We start from the raw sequence: 23073 nt of genomic DNA on the forward strand, positions 1-23073 counted from the left end.
ATGTCTCTCCACCAGTTCTCACCCAGTTTATAATCCCAACTCCCAAGTATATACGGTTTTGAAGCAATAATATCTATATCATACTGACTTATATTTGGGTCTATTATTGATATAGCTTTCTAACTTTTGATAAATTAACAACCCTGTTAGATCGACAATTGTAGAACATTTTGTGAATCTTATCTAGTTAAGTGGGAAAAAAAAAGTTTTTAAAAAGTTAAAACGGGCAATAATTCGCAATTATTTTTATTTTTATTTTATCGTTTCTTGTGTTGATTACCTTTAGACTAATTCGCATGCCTACCCTTGCATGGCGTCAAAATCCAATTCCCAACCTTTCTTAAAAAGAAAAAAGAAAAAAAAATCAATCAAATCAAATCCTCAACCTCTAAACCTAACGGTCCTAACTCCTAGCTCAAAAAACTAAAAAAATAAAAAACCATTTATATCACATCTTAAAATAAGATTTAGTATGAGTATTTTTTTTTCTTTTTTAGTTTGTCCTCGTCTACAACACGTCACTTGATGATAATACTAACATATATCATGAGCGACTTGATTTTTTTGCTAAAAATCATGAGAGATTTGATAAAATTATTGTTATAAATACAATATATTTGTTGAAGTGCCACGCGGTAATCCACTCAACTCCTATCAAGTATAATATGAAATAATACGAAAACTCCAACCGCTAAAGCATTTTAGTTGATGTTGCCGACACATTACATCAAGCCTAAACCTAAAAGTGGGCTCAAATTAGGTAGTGGTAGTGATAGAACCTCACCTGGTAACCTATAAAGTCTATATTTCTTCAAAACTCAAATTCAAAAATCAAATCCAACCCAATACAATGACCTCACTTGTTAAAATTCCCTTGGGACTTGGCCACCTAAAATTTTACAAGTCGACATCCAAAAATTTGGCCATATGTATGTGTCCAAATTTTGTTTTGTTTCGTTTTTATTTTAAAATTAAAAGAAAGCCCCCCTTTTATTGATTTAATTTTTGAATATATTATGTCGGCAAACACGGTCTGGACACAATTAAAAAGCTGGAAAAAAGTGGACCCAAAAGGAAAAATTAAAAAAAAAAAGAAAAGAAAAAGAATAAAGGAAAGGTTCACAGCGTTTTTTCCGCCCAACAAATCTAGAAAGATCAATAACAAGAAGGACGTTGAGAAATCCAAAATCGGCGTTAATATCTGTATCTCATCTCATCTCATCCTCAGTCAGACTCATCGAACTCCTACTACTACTGCTTCTTCATTTCAAACCCAAAATTCAAACAAACAGAAAGCAAAAAGATGGGTTTCTTTACGGGGCTGATACTAGGAATAGTAGTGGGGCTGGCGATGATCGTGGGACTAGTGAAGTCCGAGAATGCCCGGTCTAAGCGACGGTCGGAGCTTGCTACTATCATAGCTGCTTTTTCTAAGATGACAGTCGAAGATTCTAGAAAGATTTTCACTCCTGATTACTACCCTTCTTGGCTTGTCTTCTCTCAGCGCCAGAAGTTGAGTCTATTTTCATTTTTCACTCTCTCTAACAATGGTCGTATAGATTATATAATAAAAGAGACTGATATACTTTTTTTTTTTGTTACAGTTGAATTGGCTTAATGTTCATCTTACAAAGATCTGGCCCTATGTTAATGAGGTATTTTTGCTTAATTTTCTTCATTTTGAGTTAGTGAATGGTGATGAGAGTGAGTTAATTGGTGTCGTAGGCAGCGTCTGAGCTGATTAAGGCATCGGTGGAGCCAGTGCTGGAACAATATAGACCCATGATATTGTCTTCCCTCAAATTTTCCAAGTTCACTCTTGGTACTGTTGCACCTCAATTTACAGGTGATTTTGTTATCTGGGTTCGTTTCTTTCGGTCAATGTGAGTTACTAATAGTGATTTTAGGATAATGTTCTCCTTTCAACTAATTGCATGGCGGTTTATCTGGCTATTTATGTGTGTGTTTTTTATCATGCCATCATTATGTCATCATCTAAATTGGTTGTGTGATTATTAAATGCAAAATTTGGCTACAATTCTTATTGATATTGTTTTATTGGATGTGAATTTTTACAAATTCACCATTGGATTACATTTTCTTTTTATATCATCATGCTTGCAAAATTTTCATCAACCAAATGATTAAATTTCAAATTTTTGTAATCTTAAATTATGCATAAAAAATATTCGAATGGTAAATAACATCTCATTGGCACAAAATTTGACATATATATTAAGAACATAAAGAGCATGCAATTCAATGATTAGATTTTCAAAATATGTAATAATGTTAATTTTTTTAGGGGGAGTTCTAGCCATTGGCTACAAACTTGGTTGTAGCGTAAGGTTACAACTAATTATACGAAGATGACATGTGCTCCTTTTATGTGCACACTTAAGTGATTGTATACAAAATATACAATCATCTTAAGTGAGTCATGCTCAATGCACATGATAGGAACGCATGTTGTCTTCCTGTTGGTTGTCCACTTTGGCTACAACAAGTTTGTAGCCAAACTTTGTCCTAAGTTTAATATGGGCAAATTCGCCACATCTTTACTTGCTGTTTTGCCCTCTTCTTCTTATTTTTTGGGAGAGGGGGGGGGGGGTTCAATTAAAATATTTGACGGCCCATTTGAGGTTTAAATATATATATACACACACACACATTCATGCCTATTGCCTTTAATTTTGCTTAGGTAATATTGTGATTGAAAGTTATGTATTACTGATTGAAAGTTATCTTGAGGTTCTTACTGATTGATGTTATTCTTTAGGAGTTTCTATTATTGAAAATGGAGAAAATGGTATCACCATGGAGTTGGAAATGAACTGGGATGGGAATCCCAGTATGGTACTTGATATTAAGACTAGAGTTGGTTTAGCACTTCCAGTGCAGGTAATGTAAACGTTACTGCCTACTTGCTTTTTCTCACTTGTAACCGACTGATTGACTTTGAGTAGTCCAATGAATGTCTCATATTGTCTATGATTGTATTCCTGAATCCGAATGTTACTGATTGTTAAGCTTAAAGATCATTCTGGGATTTGATCTTCATATCACTACTATCAGATCTCTGCCTTTCCTATCCAACTGAAGGACTGTTATACCTATAGTTTAGCCCATTGTACGAGAATTTTGTCATACTCATGCTTACCTGGCCAATCACATCTTTATCATGTGAATGGTGACCAAGCAAAGCTTTTCAAGACCATTTGAGTTGTTCCTGCCCACAATTTAATTATTTGCCTAAATTTGTTTTTGGGTTCTTTTTATATATTCTTGTTGTTTTGAAGATAACTCAATTGAACTGATATAACTTAAACCATAATATTCAGATGCAGAATGATTTCAATATCTACTGTATCCTGTAAGGGTTTTTTTTTTTTTTTTTTTGTCTGTCAAATGTTTTGCTAAATTCTTGTTGCGTTGAAATCTGCATCTTTTCATTTGGTTACTCATGTAAGCAACAAATAATCTCTTTACAGGTCTGTGTTTTTTTTTGGGAGGTTTTTTTTTTTTTTTTTTTTGTGGGGGGGGGGGGGTGGGTGGTGGGGGGGAAGCTGTTGGGGATGAGCTTCAGCATGTATTTTACAACCTTTTTGTTTTTAATGTAGGTTGAGATATCTCCAATTTGAACATGGTGAGAAAGTGCAAAATATTGTTGCTCTATTTCGTGCAGCTTCCACCACATTTGTTTTTGCAAAGTTCATTAGAAACTTTTATCTTTTCTGGGAAGCATGACTTTCTCTGAAAAATTCCCATTTGACCCAATGGGTAACCATAAGAATGATTTTTTGCCCTCTTTCATGTGTGAATCTCAAAGAGATTAAGTGGGATTCTTGTCAATAAATGCTCTTTGTAATGTTTTGGACGGTTTACTTATTGGAGTACACCAATAATGTTTATATTGAGCTTCCTTCCTCTTTGAATGCTTTAATTTGATTTTTAATAATTTTTCCTCTGCTTAGGTCAAAGATATTGGATTTACTGGGGTTTTCAGGTTGATTTTTAAGCCACTGGTTGATGAGTTTCCATGCTTTGGAGCTGTTTGTTGTTCTCTAAGACAAAAGGTACTGTATCTTCTTTTAAATCCATCCTTGATATTGGAAATAGGGAATTTATATAATCACATCTATCACATCAAAAGAGATTTTGATGGAAATGCAGATGTACACTAGTGTAACTGTGTATGCACATGCGTGCCTCTAGCCTACACAAACACACACACACATGTAAGATCTTTAATGATGGAAGTGAGCAGGTATCCTGTCAGTGGGTTATATATTTAACTGATTGCAATTCAACTATTATATCCACTCTCTATAATTCGCTAAATCAACTCAACAGTTTATCATTTGGATTTTTTTTTTCTCATTTTTTGGGGGGGAGGGGCTTGGGGGATAGTCTTTGGCAGTGTTTTAATTAGCTATTACAGGCTCAAGGAAATATTCATCTTTCTCTTCTTCCCCAAACTCACAGAAGTGTATGCACATACACCCACAAGCAACACATATGATTTGTGAACATTTAATTTTTCTTGTGCAGAAAAATATGGACTTTACACTTAAACTTATTGGGGGCGACATATCAACAATTCCTGGGCTTTATGGTGCAATAGAGGTTTGAGCAAATTCCATCACATGTCACTGTTCTTTAAATTTTTCTTGATTTTAATTTTGTTATTGGACACTAAAGATCTTATCTGAATGGTATGAGTTTTGAACCTTAGTTTTAGGCCTGTCATCTTTATGTCTGGCTGGTCCAATTAGACACCAAAATTTGTAAGCAAATTTTTTTAAAGAGAAAAAAAAAAGCTGTTATGGTGACTTAAAAATTGAGGTGCCTTGATCTCAAAATTAGGTTTTTGAAATTTTGATAATGTTAATTTGTACATGACATGCCTGGGTCGCACTATGAAACTTTGAGAGAAGGTGATTGGATATAGGTTTAGATATGAACCAACAATATTGGATAATCAATTTAGTTTTATGCCAGATAGGTCTACCATGGATGCAATTTTCTTACTTATATGTCTAATGGGAAAATATAGAGAAGCCTGTAAAGATTTGTGCATGGTTTCTGTTGATTTAGAATAACATATGATAGAATACATAGATAGGTTATGTGATGGGTTTTAGAAAAGAAAGGAGTTTAGTAAGGATACGTGCGATAGAGTTGTAACTAATATGAGAACAAGTGGAGGCATCATAAGTGAGTTTTCTACTACAATAGGTTTGCATTAAGGATCAATTTTTAAGTCCATATCTCTTTGCATTGGTTATGGATGAACTCACTAGATTAATTCAAGATTAAGTCACTTTGTGTATGCTTTTGCTACGTGGATAGTTTTAGTGTATGAATCTAGACTGAAAGCCAAGATAGAAATCTAAAGGGATGCTTTAGATTAAGTAGGTCTGAAACAGAATATATATAGTTTTAGTTTAGTATAAAGAGAAATAAAGATGAAGGGTTTTAAAACTTGATTTTCATAAGAAAATGCTTTTTTCTTTTTTTGATAAGTACCAACGAGTGTATGCTTTTGATATCTTGGATCAATAATTAATAAGGATGGAGAGATTGAAGAGGATGTGAATTATAGTAAAAGAGTGGGGTGGATAAAGTGGAGAAGTGCATTAGGAGTATTTTGCAATCACTTTGTGATTGTAGAATACATAAGTTAAAGGAAAAGTTTTACAAGAATTTTGTAAGACCATCTGAAGATGTAGGAGTTGCTTAAGATGGTTTGGCCATGTGCAACGAAAGGTAATTAACGCACCAATGAGAAGAGTGATTTGATTCAAGTTGAGAGAATGCAAATAAGCAGAGGAAGACCTAAAATAACATTAGTAGAAGTAATAAAAATGACATTTTAGTTAACGAGATAACAAAAAGTATGGTTTTGGATAGGATAAAATGGTGGATAAGATTCCATGTTGTAGACATTGATTGATTTGTTGAGGATCCATAGCTAGCCCTAAAGTTTTGGGACAGTTTTGTTCTTCTTGTTGTTACACAAAACACACCTTATGAGTTTTGAACCCACAACCTCACTCTCCACCAATTCTTGTGTTCTGACATGTGAATATTAGGCTTTGTTCAATACATACTTGCAAGTAGAGTCCTGCAATAAGAAAATGTGTATGGTCTCAAATTGGTGATTCATAAAAATGATAGTATATTTCATACTCTACTTGACTATATGTACTCAAGCTTAATGTGGTTTGGGATTTATTCAGTTGGTCGCAGAAAATTCAGAAAGATATTTAGGCGGGCTCTCCTAGCGTTATGTTTTAAAAGTCTGGGCTGAGTTTCATATGTCAGATGACATGTGAGCAAAAGCTCAGCTCTTGTTTATTGGGTTAATATTGAAGTGTCAAATTTACGAATATTTGAACTTTTTTGTTCCATGGGAGGAATTAGTTGATGAAATGATTATCATATTTTATTTGTTTAGTATATGTATGCATTTAAATGTTTTCTGGTGCCAATTAATGTTTCTCGGCATTGCTTGGTCTCCTTTATAATGAGAACCAAGGTTCAAATCCCCCCTCCCCCACTTGTTGTAACAGATGAATTATAAAAGAAAAAGAAATCATGGTTGGCATGGTACATTCTTTTTGCAAAATTAATACAACATGCTCAGTTTTAGTCTTTCTGCACAATGAGTAGGTGTATCCTATTTTTAATGTTGTCACGATTTGCATTATTATAAATCCCCTGTATAACTCTGAGGTATAAATGTCTATACAGGGTACAATACGAGATGCTATAGAAGATTCTATTATGTGGCCTGCACGGAAAGTTGTACCTATTTTGCCTGGGGATTATAGGTACACCTGCATATAGAGAACGATATGAACTAAACTTTAGAAAATTGCTATTATTTTTTTAACTCGATCCAAAAAAAAAAAAAATGCTATTATTCTAGTTGTTACCATCGGCATCATTGTGCATACCAAATGCATGAAAAGGCACGCTGATTGCTGATGCCTTCCAATGGCTTAATCTTTACACACACATGGGATGCTGTTGGTGGCCTTTGCTCATTGATGATCATTATCATAATTAATCAGCAGCATTTCATACTTGCCATGAGTGACTAGATGAAGCTGTTGAGAGAGAGAGAGATGTAGTGTTCTTTGCTAATTAATTTGTATTGTGATTTCATTTGGTTTAATTGTTGGTGTTTATTGTTGTTTAGTGACCTGGAATTAAAGCCTGTCGGGATGTTAGAGGTGAAGCTTGTGCAAGCAAAGGAACTAACAAATAAAGATATCATTGGAAAGTCAGATCCCTTTGCTGTGTTATATGTTCGGCCTTTACCTGACAGAATGAAAACCAGCAAAACAATTGTAAGTTCTTCTTTTGCCTTATTTCTGGGTTTCTTTTTTCACTTGGGTTTGAAAGAAATCCTATATTGTTTCTTCAGAACAATGATCTAAATCCAATCTGGAATGAACACTTCGAATTTATTGTTGAAGATGCATCCACTCAACATTTGGTGGTAAAAGTTTATGATAATGAGGGACTTCAGGAATCTGAACTCATTGGGTGTGCTCATGTGCTGCTGCATGATCTTCAGCCTGGTAAAGTTAAGGATGTGTGGTTGAAGCTTGTTAAAGATTTGGAAGTCCAGAGAGATAATAAATATAGGGGGCAGGTGAGAGTGCAAAGTCCTTCCTTTGGATTATTTATTATTGTGATTGATTATGGGTAATTCTACCCTTTTTTTTTTTTCAGTTGGAAAATCTTAACTATACTTATTTTTGAGAGTTTGCAACCTGTACCAAAGTGAAATGTGCTATAATACCTAACCTCTACAATCCTAACTTTACTTATTCTAGTACTAGCTGTACCTGCTTGAAGAACCCATGACTTGTAAATGTTGAAACACAGCTGAAAGGACACCTTCTTGGTTGCCTTGAAAGTGGATCCATTCATAAGAGAGTGACTAACACTCTTTTATCGGGCTTGGGACCGACTGTGAACAAAATATATGACACTAGGCATAGATATAGGTGGAGTTGTGGAATTGCCTTGAGGGTGTGAATTCTAAAATGAACTTGTTGGGATCTCTTCTATCGCTCAAGTCCTTTTTATATTATGCTCTTATACAATTGGAATGTCATGTCTTTTGATTGAATCTTATGTTGATTTCTTTGCCTCTATTAAGAACTGGGGTACTCTATGAATTGACAATGACTGACTTAATATCTAGAAAATATTTGGAGCTGCTTTATAGTTTCAAGACGTTTTTTAATGGTGCTTGTGGAATTGGATCCACAACTTGGATGACCGTGGTACCCCAATGCTACCAGGGCTACTGGTTTATATGAGTTGGCACTGATGAGATTTATAAGACCTAATATTGACTTATCTATATTAATGGCTACATTGTCAAAACAGCCATTTTCTCCCCAACCCTTTCTCTACCTCTTTTATCTGGTAGTGAACAATCTGCTGATAATAATTTAAAGATTTATTTTTTGCCTTCAAAATGTTTTGGTGAATCATTTATTTAAAGCTTAAGATATAATGTTTCGTATCAATTAGACTTGCAAAGAAGTATTTATTTAAACTTAAATCTATATTCAATTGAGAGGTATTATTTCTGGAAAAAATTTAGTTTGAAAGAAAAGAAGCCAATTATAGATTGACCAACAAGCCACACCGGTGAAATTTTAAAGAACAGGCTTCTTATCTCAAGAGGATATTTGTATACTCTCTCTGTCTCTCCTTTAAAGAGAGCCCCAGTTAGAAATTATAGAAACTGACCTTCACAACCCCATACATTTGACTATTATGCGGACAACTTTTGGTCTGTAGTTGAGTGAGTTGGGCAATTTTGCTGGAGAGTAATTAATTAAGAATATACAGAGCTCATAATGCTTAAATAATTTTTTGAGAATGATTTTTATGGGATATGAATCTAGAACAGTAGATCTCAAACTAGATTGAAACTAGCACTATTTTGTAAGTTTACCCATTGTTAACTTGGCATTCTTTTTTTTCTTCTTCTGCAATATGGATATTAAGCATATTAACTTTATTTCTTCTTTGTACTTTAGGTGCAATTGGAGCTTTTGTACTGTCCTTTAGGCATGGAGAATGGATTTACCAACCCTTTTACCCAGGATTTTTCAATGACCTCCTTGGAGAAGGTTATCAAAAGTGGGGTGAATGGATTAGAATCTCTTGAAAATGAGAAAGCTGCCATACAGAAGAAAAGGGAGGTTATTATTAGAGGAGTACTTTCTGTTACTGTGATCTCTGCTGAAGACTTGCCTGCTGTGGATCTCATGGGGAAGTCTGATCCCTATGTTGTACTCACCATGAAGAAATCAGATATTAGAAACAAAACTAGGGTAACATCTTGGTTGCTTAAATTTATCTCACAGATTGGAAATCCTTAGGAAGCCCTGTTTGTAGATCAAACTGCATGCCTTCTTTCTTCTTTCTCCCTTCATTTGTTGTCTTTTGTGTGTGGGGGTTGGGGAGATACCTTGCCCCTTGCATGTCCAGTAGTTACTCTTAGATTCTTGTGGGTGGAGTGCAGTCATCTCTAACTAGACAGTTTATAAATTCACTTGATCCTTAAATGATTTTTTTTTCTTTTGTCACGCAGGTTGTGAATGAGTCCTTAAATCCTGTTTGGAATCAAACTTTCGACTTTGTTGTTGAGGATGGATTACATGATATGTTAATCCTTGAAGTCTGGGACCATGACACATTTGGAAAGGTATAAAGTGTTTTGCAATTTATTTCTTCAATAATTTTTGTATGTTTCATATAGATGTTCTTCTGATTACTTTAAGTGCAACGCATGCTTATTGACTCTGGCTCTTGTATGGGGCCTGTGGATTGGAAATTCTAACTAAACACGTGGGCAGCTTTTGAAGGGGCTATCTTTCTGATGTTGAACATTCCCTCAGAGTGAGATTTGGGTTTAAACGATATATTGAAGTGACTGTCTATACTTGTTTATTTAGGATCATGTGATTTGATCTTTTTTAAACGTTGGCAGCATCTAAACTGGATCAGAAGACCTAATTATGCTGATTGATGAGTTTTGTGTCAAGCACTTTAGTTTAATGGTACCTATTTGAATATTATGAAGAATAGAAATCATTTGACAACTGTACATATGCATGCATATGTTTCAGTATCCTACCCAAAAAAAAAAAAAAAAAGTAGAAGAAAGTTTATATGTATGCATGTCTGTGTATTTATATGATTGGAATTGCTTGGATATATTTCTAGGCTATATAAACCATTAAAACGGTTGTTTAAAATTAGAACTTCCCATTGATTTCTGGTTTTGAAGTTGTGAAAACATGAATGCATTCAAACATAGCTAGTGTGAAAATTTGCAGCTTGCAATGTTTAATCCAGGATGCGTTTATAATTTAAGTGTATTAACACCTATTTTTAAATCATGCAGGATTATATGGGGAGATGCATCTTGACTCTAACAAGGGTTATTTTGGAAGGGGAATACAAAGAATGCTTCCAGCTAGACGAAGCAAAATCAGGAAAATTGAATTTGCACCTCAAATGGATGCCACAGCCAATTTACCGTGATACTTGAGTGTTTTTTGTTCTGCTGCTGACAGTAACTCTTTAAACCAAGAACATTGCGACCTGCGAAATTTATACAAGAACATTGCCGACACTGACACAAATTAATTAATTAATAAACCTTGCACCATGTATTTTCAAGTAAAAAGTAGAAAAATGTACATAATTGTTTCATAACTTAAGGCTAAATGTAAGTAGTGAAGTTTTGAAGAAAATACACCTTTGTGTGGGTTGAAAGAAAGGAGCTAAAATTGTTGCATGAGATTTTTACATGCTGAACATTCAGTCTGCCTAGCACTAGCGGTATTTGATTTGCGACCTTTTGTTTCACTCACACCTGATATTTGCTGATTGGTTCTTTGACGTTGGTGGTTGGTACCTGAAATTTTCATCCTATTAAGGCTGTACCTCAGTTGGATGTGGATTGGTTTAGAAGCTACAAAAAAATGCTGTACATCTTTCTTTGAAATCCCTTTACAATATCGTGACAGGCCTCGAGGGGACTGGCTTAGCCATCTGATTTTATGAATAATTTCCCAGTAGTATCATTATGTTTCTAGTTCAATAGGAATGACCTATTTAGCTGAAATACTATTTTGGATGCATTGTTTGATGACTTGATCTACTGTTGTACTCCATTTTGTGTTGATATTTGAATTTATATATTCCAGAGATTTTTCCTTAAAATCTTCTAAAGCCATGAGGTATTTCTCAACAGTTTACAAGGTATTCGAGCACCAGTCACAGTTTCCACTCATATTACTCTTCTCCAGTAAATATAAAGTTCCTTGGATTTCTTAATGGCAATATGGGATCCAATATTAGATAACAGACAGTTCTTTGTGAAATGGTGGGAAAATCTCAACAACACAGATTTATTGACCAAGTTTAAAAAGAATTTCCACGCCAAGGACCTCGGTCACAAGGCCACTCGCACAGTCATCTTCCACCACTCTATCAGATGAAGGAAAGACACCTACTGAACTCAAAAGACATGGCAAGACAATTATTTTCCCGGGCTTCCCAAATGGGACAGCTAGAACGTGCTTCACCCACATCATTTGAAGCATCTACTTCCAGTCAAAGGACGAATCCCTACGCCAGTTCTCTTTTCCAAGATTCCCAAGATTCCCAAGATTCCTTAGCAGATCTTGCAGAGCATTAGAGGGAACAACCCCAATCAAAACTCACCAATGCCCATTTAAAAATTGGGAAACAGTAATCCTAAACTGTATTTGCTGACATAACACGACAATAATAGAACATCATTTCAGCGATAATGCATCTTGCAAAATAGTATATCCCACTATGCACATTCCATCATCCAACGTGGTGTATCATACAGCTATGCAATATTCCATCGCTTCACACATTCCACCAAACAAAAGAAGACAAGACATCACTCCATCCTATCAGGCAAAAAGAAATCCCATAACATTCCATTATCAAGGACACTCCTGTATTAGACAAAAGGACATCCATTATTCAAAAAGAAGAGTCTCCAGTCTCACCGGATCCAAGAACATCTCTAGCATTATAAATAGAAGGTGAAGCCTTTAAGAAAGTCAATCCAATTGCAGCGCAAATTTTTAGACATGAAATACCCAGAGCTTTCTTCCATAAACTTGTATCTTTTCCAACTTACATTTTTGAAATCCATCTCATCCAAGAATACGTATTTTAGTTATAAGTTTTCATTTATAGTGATTTCATTACAAGTATTTCAAGTGTAACTAGTCTAACTACATTTGCAAATACTTTTAGTTTCTTCAATAAAATCTTTCAGTTCAGTAAAGATATATATATATTTTAAATACAATTGAAGATAATTGATCTTTGTAGCCCTGGTCCTGCTTTCCACAAATTATACATTACTTAGGGGTGCAAGAATGCTGGATTTCCAGGTGGAATGTAAACTGCGTAGCAAATAGAAATTGGGCCCCAATGAGCCCCTTTTCACCACTTAATTTATTCTTGCCACCTAGAAAAGAAAGGGTTACATATTTCCAGATGAGAACCATATGATGCAAACCCTATCATATAACAGTTCTAAATAGGCTTGCGGGTTCAATTTAAATAATGCATGTATAAATCGTGAATTTTCACCTGGATACATGTAAATTTGTCTATATATATATATATGTATGTATGTATGTATGTATGTATATGTATGTATGTATAACCTGCACAATTTCGTTCTATCAAGCTGTTGAAACACTGATCATATGGAATAATGGTATCTTATTCAACAATTAGAATTGGAAGTTCCACAATGAAGATGCACAATATTCCCTTTCAGGAGGGATGCAATCATTAGCTAAGAAATGCCAGATTATCTTTCTTTTTCTTTTCTTTTTTTTTTGTTGACAAGAAAATGCCAGATTATCTTTCTACAGAAAGCAAATAATACATCCTCAGTCAAATAAATCTTTCTCAGCAAATTCATTTCCCTCTGAAACTATATAAAGGCAGCTTATTTGAGGTGGTTGGACTCTTATCAATAATAGGTAATCGGGTCAACAAAACTCCTTAGGTAATGCTTCTTCAGTTTTCTCCTTCTCATTTTGCTTCCCCTGTATTACCAGACATCAAGCATGTTTTAAATAAACAAAAACAAAAACAACAGGAAAAAAAAGAAAAAAAGAAGAAGAAGTTGAGTTTAACAGTAGGTGAAAGTTGTAGCACATTAGTGCAGGCTATTATTGTCGAGACCAACAAAAAGTTAGATACCCCCACACTTGTTTAGTACATGCATCACTATGCTCTGCCTAATAGGAACTAAAATGCTAGCTACTTCTCTTCATGATACAAAGCAAACAAAGCTGAGAGCAATTAATCCTCTTCATCTTGACTATTTTTACCATTAAATAGTTATGATGTCCTTACAACCCATAACTCTGGTTCACCAAATCAAGTATGACAACTTTTTGGTTTGTGCTTTTTTCAACTATGTCTCATTTAAAGCAGAGCATGAATGTTTGATCTCAGAACCATTCATAGCTCTCACCAACCGAAGAGAAGCAATGGACAACTAAGTTATTGGACCTTTGTGGTTCAACAAGGCAGACAGGTCATGTATTGGGAAGCTGGCATTTCTTGCTACATAGTTGATTAAAACCATTCAATATGGGTGCATAGGAAGTTATGGTTGATTCCTATACTTACCGGGTGTGTGAACTTAACATGCATCTTTTGCTCACGTCCTAATAGCTAAAGCTTGAAGTGATGTTTTTTAACATGGTATCAGAATCTGTGAGGTCCTTGGTTTAAGTCTTGGTGGTCCCAAAGTAGGAGTTATGGTTTTCACTTTTCAGTAGCAGATGAAAGCAAGGAATGCTTTACTCACCAGTATTGATTGTGTAATATGAATGAGTCAGTTGCCACTTTTTTCCCATCATCATTACGGTTCCAATGGTAGAATGCATGTGTCCTATTTTTAATCTCCAATGTAGAATGTCCGTAACTGGCTTCCCGGAATGCAGAATAATTTGGTTGTGGATCTATAAACCTGCATGACCAACAATTGTTATGCACAACAGGAAAAGATTTGAAATTTCTCATACAAGTGGAACTTGACTCTTTTATTGGTCGTGATTAATTTAAGAAATTAATTAAGGAAAATAAGTTTATTAAATCATGCAGCTCAACTCACCTTCCCGCAAGACCTTCCTGATTTCCTCCATCTCCAACTGTAATGTAAACAGGCGCTGATTTGTCTGGTACAGGGTACCGCTCACCACTTGTTACATTGTAGTGTATATTTGAGATTCGATACTGAAAATAAAAAAGAAATATCCTGCGTCAATATCCTTCCAATACTGCAACTCCTTTGAAGCAGAAACTAAAATTAACTACTGCATATTTAAGTCAAAATTCAACGTAAAATTTTGGGCAATGCATAACGATCTCAACCCAGAGTCTAAAGCCTTAATATGTATTTGAATGCACCAATATTACAAGTTCTTATATACTTGCACCAAAAGTCTTGGATGTTTAAAGTATCATAGACTCAATGAAATCTAGATACAGCAATGATAATAATATGCATTTAAAGAGATGGACAGACCCCAAAAAACAACTAAAATCTGAAAACCATAAAATTAAATAAACCACATCACTTCATATAGTGCAACACAACATGAAAATATAGAGGTGAAGAACCATACAGATCTTTCATAAGCATGGACATGGCCAGCGAAGACTACATCGACTTTGTAATGGACAAACCAACTCTCAAATTCTGCTCGCATACTTTCACCCTCCATGTAGTGCGCTTCATTGCTATTGTAGATGGGAGCGTGCATAAGAACAATGAGCCAAGGGGTCTCCTCCCTGTCAACCTTTTTAAATTCTTGATAGAGCCACACCCATTGAGGTGTGTACTTCACTGTGTAAAAAATATCCATCAATCTTGATGTAAAGTATACAGTATACAGACACACAAGAAAGGTAGTCTCTGCCTTCTAAAGACAAAATAAAGATAACATATACTCTTTAAATGATAACCAAAAGTTTGAAGTAATCACAGACAACTGTATGGGTCCCAGAAGGCATTCTTTGTTCAGCTATTTTGGACATCATGCTGCAGAACCCATCTGAGAATTCATCTCTCTTTTGTGAAGATATTTTTCCTCATGGGTCCAGATCATTTTAATGCAATAACTAGAGTCGATAGAACTTATAATTGCTTCAGTTATTTAACATTCCATTTCAGTAATAATCGATATTCTGTGTGAAATCTAGCATTCCAGCAAAATGCATTTAGTACAAGCCAATGCCTGATAACCAGTATGTGAAGCTTTCACTATAAATGGAGACAAAAATATTTACAATTAGGGAAATATAATACATTGATACTGTGTTGCAAGACAACCAGATTACTCATAATTTCGTTTTCAAGTGGGATTAATAATCTAAACCAATAGCAGGTCTATCTCTCTTTTTCTGCATTACAGAGTGGTCCTTTAATGCTCTGTGACGTAAAAAACCAGATGATTCAAGCAGGAAAGAGTGTAAAACTTAATGCTAAGAAGACTTTGAGCTGGTTATCTTTTTCTCCTACATTAATGGTGTCAGCATGTGCATATAGGGTTGGCAATTCGTGTTTGCGGGGTCGGGTTCATGTCGTGTCGAGCCATGAGTATTCAGTTATATGGGTTGACTCAAACCCGACTCATTCCATGATAACTTTTAAGGGAGGGTGAGACAGACTATACTACACAGAACACACTTTTAAGGAAATGCTTATTCTGGCCATAAAATAAGAATAGGTACGGTACTCAAGTGGAAGTGGAGCGAAATTCTTACTCTTGAAAGAAGCACAAGTGAAACAATACCTAGATCTGTCTGGGAAACTACAATGTTGCTTAAAGATTTCCCTAGTAATTCTAGGGTCACTGGCCTGAAAATACAGCATGGCTTTTATACTTGAACTCTAGGCAAAAGTTTGTTATAATTTCATAAAGTTATAATCCACTATATCATGACTCTCACTTATCTTACCAGTGCCTAAATTTTTCTTTTTCCATTTTCTTTTAAGGCAAGGTCTTTAATCACACTGGTTGGCTTTATATGATATCAGTATTATTGGAACTATAACATTAAGAATGTAGAATATTAAATTGAAACGAAAGCAGAGGAACAAGTAAATTCATGTTCTACACTCAAATTACTTCATATTAAAGAAAAAAAAATCTCATGAAGTCGTTAATAGTCTAGAGAAGATTTTCCTTCATTGGATTTATTATTACAGAAGTGATTGACTAATATCAATTTATAAAATTAACAATAGACAAGGAAATGAAAGATTACCAAATGATGAATAGCTGGATAGCACGATTATATGAGCAGATGCACGTCTGATGGCATACCAAAGAGGATTGCTGCTGTTAGAGGCCAAATAAGGTGTAGTATATCGATGGAGATAGGATTTGAAAGGAAGAACTTCTCCCTAAGCATAAGTATTTAATAAAGAAAAGAAAAGAAAAGGTCAAATATCATACAAAATTTTTTTGTAGGTTATGCTGCTAAGAATATGAAAATTTTCAGCATAGATGACCATGTATAACTCAATTATATAGTAGAAAGAAAATGAATTTAAAAAGAAAAAAGAATCATAGGTTAAAATGTTGGAGCAATTTCAAAACCATACATATGATCAGAACTATACATACATACATACATACATACATACGTACATATATATGTGTGTGTGTGTGTGTGTGTGTGTGTGTGTGTGTGTGTGTGTGTGTGTGTGTGTGTGTGTGTGTGTGTGTGTGTGTGTGTGTGTGTGTGTGTGTGTGTGTGTGTGTGTGTGTGTGTGTGTGTGTGTGTGTGTGTGTGTGTGTTACATGCATCTAGTCGATCTTGAACTCACAACTTCAACATCTACCTTTCTCTTACAAGGAGGGGAGGTACCATTTGAACCAGGCACGCCAAGCAATTGTAAAGCTATGGACATCACTACAAGTCTCTATATGTGCCTGGTAATCTAGATATACATATATATTAAAAAAATTATTGCAGAGCTCACTTGGGCAAATGTGCTCATAAAGAACGAGCAGTGACCTGCCATGAACTGAGATCTAGCCATGTCAAGGGGCTGCTGTTAAAACGAGAGTGAATTCCATTTGCTTTAAAGACCACTGGCTATGAGGGCTCATCAAATGGAAATGAATTCTATATAACTGACCAATGGATGTCTATTTGTTGAGTCTGATAATTGGCTAAAACATTCCCATAGGTAGGAACATCACATCAGGATGATACCCGCCTGCCTTGCAATTTAGCCAGACTATGCTTTTGCCTGACTTTAATTCAATGAGTCAACAAATAAAAGTTGTTCAAGATGAAAAACTAAAAGAGGAGACAGGGCACTATCCAATGCAACACAATGGTTTCTTAATGTTCCTGAGGTTATTCACTATTTCATTCTGTAGATGATTTTATGCAATGGACTAACAACATGCATCATTGAGAGAGGTTCAGGGTATCAAAGTAACTCAACAATGACTGTATGTGTTTCACTTTACCATATAAGGCATGTACTCTATTTCGTGATTTCCAGCAGACCAAATCCATGGCTGATATGCTGTGCTTCTTTCAACAAATCGACCCCATGTGTCCCACCGTAAACCAACATCATTGTACTCATATCTATCAGCATAAGAAAGATCTCCAACAAATAAGACAGTCTGTCCTCCACTCTGCATGTAATGCTCAAGAGTAGAAAGAGAATTGTATGTTTGTCCCAAATCGCCTGCAACATAAAAAATAAAGGTGCATTAATAAAATCATAGAATTGAGAATGCTGGATAAACATGCCAGTGAGAACTCTCACAAACAACTGTATCCAGCAAAAGCAGAATGAAAGAAAATGAATTTATAGAAGCTAGAGGTGGCAACAATTGAGGATAAATTTAAGTAAAGATGGTTGATCATGTGCAACAAAGACCAAGGAATTCATCATTATGAAGGATTTTCACGAAACCAAAATTCTGCTAGGATACCCTGGATAGAAAGAAAACAACTCACCAATGATCCCAAATTTGTAAGAAGCATCTGGATGAATCTTTGGAGGTGTCTGAAACCAAAATTCACGAGAAGAATCACCTTGCCCTATCTTGTAATAGTACTTGGTGTCATACTGAAAACAAGAAACCATTAAACCAGTAAAGGAAATAGGTAACAAAACAAAAAGTGAGAAAAGTCTAAATACGCAGCTAGAAAGCACACAAGTGGTTTAATTTTTTGGGATACCCAGCAGTGTGTTTCAGGCATTACACACAATTATTAATTCCTTTAAGTTAAGCATGATTGGACCCAAAACTATACAATTTTCTGTTAGGAACCCGGTAATTCCTAATGGGGATGAATAGGAATTATAGGGAAATTGATGGGAATTGTAGGGAAATTGACTTAATTCGAGGTAATCACCCTTCATAGAGAAAGAGAGAGATTAAGAGAGAGAGAGAGATGCCCTAATGCACTAAGAAATTGGTTTATTCTTCCATTCATATCTAATGTTGAATTACAATCATGCATTTATAGGAGACTAGCTCTAATCTCATTGGTCCACATGGCTCAAGATAATTGGTTAGTTAATTCAACATGTGCTCTATGAATTAAGCAATGTGTTAAATGAGCTACAAGCGCTCAAATCTTGACTAACTCATCCTAATCCTAATCTCAACCAACTAGCTAACTACCTAACTACAAGGATTAGACCAACTATATCATATTCCTAACATTTTCATTACTTTCAAGAAGTCCAGTATATTACATAACACAAATGTACATTTGTGTAATATGTGATCATGCAGTAAATGCAACCATATAGTAATTTTTTATCTGGGACCTGCAGAAACTGATGAAATTCATCCTAGAGAAAAATTACGCCATGGCAATAATACCAATTCCACAATAATAGTATTTACCTGGAGTCCATCAATGAGACAATGATGGATGTAGCCTGACTTATATTTGTAAAAGGTGTAGTTTGTTGTCGACCCCTTGGCAGTTAAATCATATTTATTTTCTGATGTACCATATTGTACTTTACTGGGCCCTGGTTCATCAGTTGTCACCCATGAGATGATTACAGCCTTTCCATCATAGTCACCTTGGGTGATACGCACCTAAAATTGAATAATAGAAGTAGAAACAGACATTATGAACCATTTAAAAAAAATAAAAGAGGATACAGAGAGAAATGGATTATGGAGTTATTTGAACAAAAGGGAACACAATATAATCATAGAAAGATTGTAAGTCATCTCATTACAAGTACTTCAACCATCTTAAAATAAAAGGCATTCTTTGCCATTGAGTCTACTTCAAATGGCATTTCCTCCTATAATAATGTGATGGATGGTGGGGTCATTAGTTTAAGACCTACTGGGTTTGGCTATTAATCCTCAACACACTAATTGAAGTTGACCACATATAATCTTCTTCGCTATTCAATCCCATCCAAAATCGTACTCTTTGTTACCTCATTAATTAACATGCCTTTGTTTACTACTTCAATAAGTGTTATTTTAGGTTTTCCTCAACCTCTCTTTGTTCCACAACTTTTGAATCAAACTACTGTTTTTCACTGGTGCATCCACATGATCAAAACATCTCAAGCAACTCTTCCTCATTTTCTCATTGATAGAAGTCACTCCTATCTTTAAACAAATTTCTTCATTTTAGTTTGGTAATAAATGGTTGTACAAAGTGCACAAAAGTCTGAACTTTTGCGGGGTTTGGAAGAGGTGATTGGTAGGTAGTCTGAGCCCTCTTTTAAGAGGCTGATTCCCAACCTCAAACCCGTGACATGTCCCTTTTGGTGGAAGGCGATTCCCCTTGCACCAAGGCCCGATCTCTAAGGGAACTGTAATATCTCATGGGATTAATACATCAATCAGTAGAATACAAGCCTTATGTTCAAAATGCTACAAATTTTGTTAGTTCAAAAATTGTTTCCCACATGATTTTTATTATTATTATTTTTTTTATAGTAACAAGTTACAATAATGGGAGGGGGATTTGAACCCACTTGATTAATGGCACCTCCAATTTGCCCTGGGAAAGGAATCCTGATAGTGGCATATACTCAATTGCAACAGAAGTCCTTGCCCAGTGGGAGAGCATTCTATATCCATGGGTGCAGTGTAACTCATGAGTTAGAGAATGAGATGAAAAACATGAAGAATCAAATACACAGTTCTCTCTTTTTATTATTTTTCGTTTTCTAGCAGAAGCATATGGTTCTCCCATATGTCATTAAATGGCCACTGTGGATTCACAAAAGAAATGCAAAATGCAAGTTTCGATCTTTCCTATTTCCAGGAATTAACAGAGCTTTCTATTGCAATAATTAAAAAGTATGAATGCTTACCTGTTGTGGTGCATTATAACCCTTTGGAACTACAAATGCTTCATTGTCTAGAGGAATGTCAACAGATGGCCATTCTGAACGAATGAAAGTGCTAGTGATCCCTGCATTCCCAGTATTCACAAAGCTCAAAAAGACAAAGAAAGTTAAAGCGAGTTGGAGTAACAAGGACTGGGGCCTAGAAAACTCTGGCATGATTGTTGATCAATCACCCCTACAAAAGTATAATCAACTGCATCATGAGCAAATTTACCCATTTAAGCGATAAGTAAATGACCAAAAAATTAATATCATTTCATATTTTTGATACATATGTTTTGGTTCAAACTCCAAATCTTGCCCAACAAATAGTGTCTCTCTCTGATAAAATTTTTAAGTACTAAATAGTAAATATAAAAAGAATTTAAAAAAAAAAAAAAGATCAACGCACAAGTACAAATAATAATTAATCTAAAAAGATAGAGGATTCCTCATTGGCATTAAGGGGAGATTAACAAGCAAGTTCAGATTATTAATTTGCATCAACTCTCATTAAGATTTGTACTTTCCCTTTCCGAGACTTCAACCCAGATGTCCCACCATAACTGCGCTTCCTATGACCCAGATTTTACAATAATAGCTAAACCCATTTCCATCTCAAACCCTCTCAAACTCAAAGCTCAGTCCCAGAACTGCATAGTCCAATCAGAACGAAACCACATAAACATGACCAACACCCATTTATTCATATAACACCAAAAAAAAAAAAAAAAAAATCCAGATAATTCTAGTAAAACCCATCATTATTTTAATGAAACAGCACGTGAAAAAACATTCATCTTGTTCCCAAGCACAGTTCTTAAGCTTCAAATTCAATCAAAATAAAATCTTTGATCATGTGATACCAACAAATATGAAATAACTAACACTCCTCTTAAAAACTATTTCAGACTTCTACACATGTTAAACCAAATCATGGGACTGAATTCATAGTTTCACCAATACAAGCTATCTAATTAACATCAAAACAACATGTCCGAATGAAAAAAGAAAAAGAAAAAAAAAAGATTAAAAGTATTTAAGAAATCAATTGCAACAGAAGTAGAAGCAGAAAACTTGAGCACAAACCATCATAGGAAAAATGAAATCAGTATTATGAAGAAAGACAGAGAGAAAGAGAAAACCTTTATAGCATTTGAAGTGGAGATACAGAGCTACGAAGATGGTAGAGCTTAAAAATAAGAATAATGGAGGGGGGAGGCGCACGTTAGCACCTGTGATAGAAAGGTGGCGTGGCATGGTGTAAAATAGACAAATGCATACAGTTTTGTCGCGTGGCTCATTTTTGGCTTTATAAAAGAATAACCCATTTTTAAATGGAAATAAATTAGTCAGATTTTGCATACCAAATTTGTTTTGCTTACCAAGTGGATAGATCTGCTCTCTCAACAAATAAAAATACATATTATTTGTGGATATGTCAAAATTCACTGCTAATAAAAAGATATTGAGTAAGGTTATAGTTTTAGATTACGACCAATTTTGTAATTAAATTTTATCTAAAAATTAATTTATACAAAAAATTGAAACATATTATTATTAAGTGAAACACAAAAAATATAATTTAAATTTTTATAATATTGATTCACAAAAAATAAAAAAAACATTAAAAACATTTATTAACAGGTTTGTTTATGCATCAATTAAAAAAGAATGAGTATATGTAGGATTATAAATTATTCTACAACTTTTTTACAATAATTTTTATGTAACATATTGTAAGTGGTTAGTTATCACTTACACATAAATCCACTGTTTTTTCTTCACTCATCACACTTAATCTTCTCACAATTTGACAAAAAATTATAAGAAAACAATATGTGATCCTATAATTTTTTTTAAATGAATTTAATAAACTCGACATTTTTTTTAACTTTAACTCGACTATTCAACAAAAATAAATAAACAAATTCTTATAAATCTCTTCATCCAGTTTTTATTTCTCATTAGTTTATTGATATTTCATATGCGTTGGCTATATGTTATTGGTGTATTTTTATGTCAGGGGGCCCACAAAATGGTCCATGTCAGATCAGACAAAACAATCACGTGAGATTCAAAAATTATTGTCTACTCTCAGAGTACTATAAATGCGTATTTTCTCCTCTCATGTGTACAGTGAATTCCAATAATTAAATATTTAGTGAGTTTTAGACAAGAGAGAGTTTATAGTTCTCCTGATTAATAATATTTATTCCATCTCAAAGAGAACCATGCTGGCTACTGCTGACAATTACTCTTCCCAAGGGCCAAGCATATTTGTCACTGGATAGTCTGGATTGACAAGCTTTCACCGATGGAGGACCAGAATTAAAGGTACCTGTTACTAATTGATATTTTTTGCTCACTATTTTTTAAGATGGATCTACTATTTTATTACTTCAATTTATTGTGAAATTAGGAGTGTGTATTCTTTAATATTAATATACTAGTCGTTAACTCGTACGATGCACGGATTAGTTGAACAAAAATTTTAAATTTTAAATTAGTTTAAAGTTAGGAAAAATTACACTTTATCCAAAAACACTTTACTTACTTGTGGTTTAAAAATTGACACTTTACCCACCTAA

The 23073-nt window shown here is 34.5% G+C and overlaps 2 protein-coding genes across 3 annotated transcripts; one reads left to right on the forward strand and one right to left on the reverse strand.

Annotated features, from left to right (window-relative positions):
- The first annotated feature begins 1157 nt into the window (after window positions 1–1157).
- On the forward strand, window positions 1158–10918 carry LOC142614001 (synaptotagmin-5-like). The gene is made up of 12 exons (XM_075786530.1): window positions 1158–1511; window positions 1603–1655; window positions 1726–1846; window positions 2780–2901; window positions 3975–4076; window positions 4552–4626; window positions 6757–6836; window positions 7208–7358; window positions 7436–7666; window positions 9075–9371; window positions 9632–9745; window positions 10448–10918. Exons 1-12 carry the CDS (start codon window positions 1304–1306, stop codon window positions 10592–10594), a joined length of 1701 nt encoding a protein of 566 aa, XP_075642645.1. The 5' UTR covers window positions 1158–1303; the 3' UTR covers window positions 10595–10918.
- Window positions 10919–12808: 1890 nt separating this feature from the next.
- Window positions 12809–21754, reverse strand: LOC142614011 (bifunctional purple acid phosphatase 26-like). 2 transcript variants are annotated; one of them, XM_075786540.1, is made up of 10 exons: window positions 21628–21754; window positions 20468–20678; window positions 19020–19220; window positions 18118–18229; window positions 17616–17842; window positions 16396–16534; window positions 14751–14971; window positions 14237–14358; window positions 13931–14092; window positions 12809–13157 (listed from the first exon to the last, which is right to left on the reverse strand). In XM_075786540.1, the coding sequence occupies exons 2-10, from the start codon at window positions 20657–20659 to the stop codon at window positions 13082–13084; spliced, it is 1452 nt and encodes a 483-aa protein (XP_075642655.1). In that variant the 5' UTR covers window positions 20660–20678; window positions 21628–21754; the 3' UTR covers window positions 12809–13081. The 2 variants fall into 2 exon arrangements, with proteins under 2 accessions (XP_075642655.1, XP_075642659.1); XM_075786544.1 differs by having other exon boundaries at window positions 21572–21633.
- Between the last annotated feature and the right edge of the window lie 1319 nt (window positions 21755–23073).

The sequence above is a fragment of the Castanea sativa genome, chromosome 1, assembly GCF_040712315.1.
Source record: "Castanea sativa cultivar Marrone di Chiusa Pesio chromosome 1, ASM4071231v1".
Lineage (NCBI taxonomy): Eukaryota > Viridiplantae > Streptophyta > Magnoliopsida > Fagales > Fagaceae > Castanea > Castanea sativa.

Bases quoted from the DNA above. Each gene is read 5' to 3' on its own strand.
- LOC142614001 (XM_075786530.1), top strand. From the start codon at position 1,304: ATGGGTTTCTTTACGGGGCTGATACTAGGAATAGTAGTGGGGCTGGCG. The intron at 1,512-1,602 runs AGTTGAGTCTAT...TTTTTTTGTTAC, and splicing joins TGTCTTCTCTCAGCGCCAGA to AGTTGAATTGGCTTAATGTT. The intron at 2,902-3,974 runs GTAATGTAAACG...TCCTCTGCTTAG, and splicing joins GTTTAGCACTTCCAGTGCAG to GTCAAAGATATTGGATTTAC.
- LOC142614011 (XM_075786540.1), bottom strand. From the start codon at position 20,659: ATGCCAGAGTTTTCTAGGCCCCAGTCCTTGTTACTCCAACTCGCTTTA. The intron at 14,972-16,395 runs GTAATCTTTCAT...TTTTTTACACAG, and splicing joins ATCCAGCTATTCATCATTTG to TGAAGTACACACCTCAATGG. The intron at 14,093-14,236 runs GTGAGTTGAGCT...TTGGTCATGCAG, and splicing joins CAGGAAGGTCTTGCGGGAAG to GTTTATAGATCCACAACCAA.